Source organism: Lactuca sativa, chromosome 7 (genome assembly GCF_002870075.4).
Source record: "Lactuca sativa cultivar Salinas chromosome 7, Lsat_Salinas_v11, whole genome shotgun sequence".
Lineage (NCBI taxonomy): Eukaryota > Viridiplantae > Streptophyta > Magnoliopsida > Asterales > Asteraceae > Lactuca > Lactuca sativa.
In genome coordinates this window covers 88,459,461-88,462,697 of record NC_056629.2, presented here as the reverse complement: position 1 = coordinate 88,462,697, position 3,237 = coordinate 88,459,461, and the positions used below count along the sequence as shown (strand labels likewise).

The following is a 3,237-nucleotide window of genomic DNA, read 5'->3' as shown; positions in this document are numbered from 1 at the left end:
TTTTTTTAACACTATTCTAGTATAAATAAGATTTAACAAATAATAATTAAATATAACAGATTAAACAAAATTATTTCGTGGAACTCTTATTGATTAGGCTTCTTATTAACTTGCCTAGTGTATTGATTTAAATAGTCTTATAAAACACAATGACAACTAACAATAAAATATATAAATAGTATCATCCACTGATCCACATTAAAATAACAAAAAAAAAATGCAAAAATCAACAATTCTTATCATTGTGAGAGGTGGTACGATAAGAAGAACCTCGAACGAAAACAATACAAAACAATACAAGCTATATATGTTCACATGCTTATCAGTTATCACAAGTTCACAACATCTTTTAACCTTTGAACATTATCACAAATAAATAAATAAATGCTATCTATTCACACTTATCAATGTGTACAAAAATGTACAAAGTATACTAAAACAAGCATCCTTTAACTTACAACATTTTTTCAACAAAAGAAATTCAAAAAAAAAAAAATTCTCAAATTGAAGATCAACACATTCATTTAATATAATTAAGAACATAAAATGACATTTCATATTTAAAAATAACTCAATAAACAAAAATCCTCCAACATATATATGCCAAAAAGCCATCATCAACAAACTTCCAATACAACAACTTGTGAAAGGACATTATAGCAAATAATATCAAACTTTCCATCAAGTGTAACAAACTCCCTTTATTTTCTTTTCCTTTTCACACAAAGGAATAATAGATATCAAGAAACTTTTAAGGCCACAAGAATTAGACATTAGTATACAAAAAAAGTCCAAATTTTACTAAACAATGAGTAAATTATGATTTTATGCAAAAGGAAATGGTTATGTGATCAATAAACAAGAAATTTATTCCTCATTTAATACTTAATATCCATGGAAATTTTCAGGATATCAAAGCTTAAATTAGGTTTCATAACTCTAACTTCACAAAACTATGGAATTTTGAAGCTTGATCCTCGTAATTGCTTATACCTAATAACTGATAATCGATCAATCATCTAAAAGCTAAAACGAAAGTTCTTCAATCGAACAAATGAAGATGATGAAGATAAACCGGTAGCAGTTTGAATTTTCCGGTTCAACGGTGGTGGTGGTGGATCTCGCCGGCTCTTGGAGAATCCAAACTTCTGAAAAGAAGCTGTTTCACGGCGGAGATGAGTTCTTCCGTTGGATTTGACGGCGGCGAACTCACCGACGACCGGAAGTTCTTACAGAATCTCATATGTCGATCCAACGCTTCTTCCTCTGACTCCGAACAAGATCTCTCCATCTCCTCCTTCACAGCCTCCGTACAAAGTCCACAAATCCACCGCCCCTGATTGTTCTCTCTCACCGTCGCGATATACGTCGGAGTACATTCCTCCGTCAGCCCGCAGCACTCGCATTTCACAAACTCAACATCGCCACCGCCGTCCACCTTCACCGACGTTAATTTCGCTTCGATACCAGACATCAGAATCGTATCCTTCACCATTATCGCCGTCATTCAATATCAAAATCAACCAATCAGAGAAGAAAAAAAATAAACAACTCTCAATTCGGAAATCTCAATCAAGAATCTGCACTACGCACACTTTATAACAGTCAAAAAAATCAAAATCGATACGAAATTAATGACAAATTGTTTCGAAAAAAAACAAGAAACAAACTTACCGTTGTTCGTAATTGACTAGAAAGACGTTCCAACTTCCAATCTCAAGCTTTTCAACAATGGTGATTACGAGATTACGACCAAAAGGGAAATAGAAAAAAGAGAAGAAGTTAACGTTCCTTCTCCCACTCGCCTTCTTCTTCAACAACCTCTCCACCGATGAGCAAGAGCTTGAAGGATGAGAATTTCATATACATTTCAGAGCCCTTTTTGGCTCGAAATTTTTGATCGAATTGAAAGTAACAAGAGAAAGAGAAGAGAAGCAAAGCTTCAGGGTTTCTCTGTGTGTAAGAGAGAGAGATGCGTCTACATATAGGAGTGAGGTGGGGAAGACGACAGGGGATTGCCAGCTCTGATTATTTGGCTGTTTTGAGGACCTGTAAGTTTCAGTACCCGTCAGCATAAAGGAAGAATCACATGGGTTACGTCTCACTGGTGCATGGCTGCTCTCATGTCTTATCGTTAAATCCAGCCGTTGATTTGGGGCTTCTGAAATAGATAAAGATAACTTCTTTTGTGTTTATCACTTTATCCTAGTTTTAGTTACTTTTAAGTAGATTACATTTTTATATTTAAAACAACTTTTTTCTGCTTTTGATAATTAATGGATGTTGCTTTTGTTTGTTTGTGTGTATAAGATAAAAGTACAGTTTTGGTCCTATGGTTTAGTTAGGTTTGTATTTCTGATCCAATCTTTAAAAATTTAATAAGATGTATATGCTTTAAAAAAATTACATTTTCATATAAAATTACCAATTTACCATTTTTTATATTTTTTGATTTTCATATATATATATATATATATATATATATATATATATATATATATATGAGTAAATTATACGGATGTACTTTATGGAGGTGCAAAAATAAACTTTCAATCCTTATTTTAAAAAATTAGGTTGGACCATCCATTGTTATTTTAATACTTGCACGTTTCATCCTTCCAGACATAAAAATACAATTTTATCCTTATTTATTTACTTTTAAAATTTCTTTTATTTATTTATTATTTTTAGATTAAAAAGAAAATTAAAAAATCTGATAAGTATCCATGCTCCAACCCTTCGTCCCTCCGTTCACCCCCTTCCCTTTCCCAACTTCGTCTTTTTTTTTTCTATCACCACTGTAGCTCGATTTTCAGACACCACCACCGATACCCTCTTTAACCACCATCGGCCACCACCAGGTGTGTAGATGCGAGCAACCTTGTTTATCTTTATATTTCCCCTTTTTCTAAGATTATCTTTTCTCTCAAAAAAACCACCACGTGAATATGCCCATTATTTCCGGCCACCACCAACACCTCCATTGTTTTCGGTCACTCCAGCACCTCCACTAAGGCCCGAACTTCCATGACCATCCTAACCATCACCCACCACTTTAAACCAACTTTTTTTCATTAAAACCCAAATGGAAAAACCCCAGATCAATAAACACAAATCAAAGAAAATCAAGAAAACCTTTGGGAGGAAATACTTTGCAGAGAAAAGTCTGACCACCTCTATCTCCACTCGAAACAATAAATTTGAGGTATTGGTCATATTGATCTGATAGCGGGGTAG

The 3,237-nt window shown here is 33.7% G+C and overlaps 1 protein-coding gene across 3 annotated transcripts; it reads right to left on the bottom strand.

Moving 5' to 3' along the window:
- Nucleotides 1-809: 809 nt before the first annotated feature.
- Nucleotides 810-1,968, bottom strand: LOC111888557 (uncharacterized). 3 transcript variants are annotated; one of them, XM_023884716.3, is made up of 2 exons: nt 1,675-1,968; nt 810-1,594 (listed from the first exon to the last, which is right to left on the bottom strand). In XM_023884716.3, exon 2 carries the CDS (start codon nt 1,505-1,507, stop codon nt 1,100-1,102), a length of 408 nt encoding a protein of 135 aa, XP_023740484.1. In that variant the 5' UTR covers nt 1,508-1,594; nt 1,675-1,968; the 3' UTR covers nt 810-1,099. The 3 variants fall into 3 exon arrangements, with proteins under 3 accessions (XP_023740484.1, XP_023740483.1, XP_023740485.1); XM_023884715.3 differs by having other exon boundaries at nt 810-1,580; XM_023884717.3 differs by having other exon boundaries at nt 810-1,486.
- Between the last annotated feature and the right edge of the window lie 1,269 nt (nt 1,969-3,237).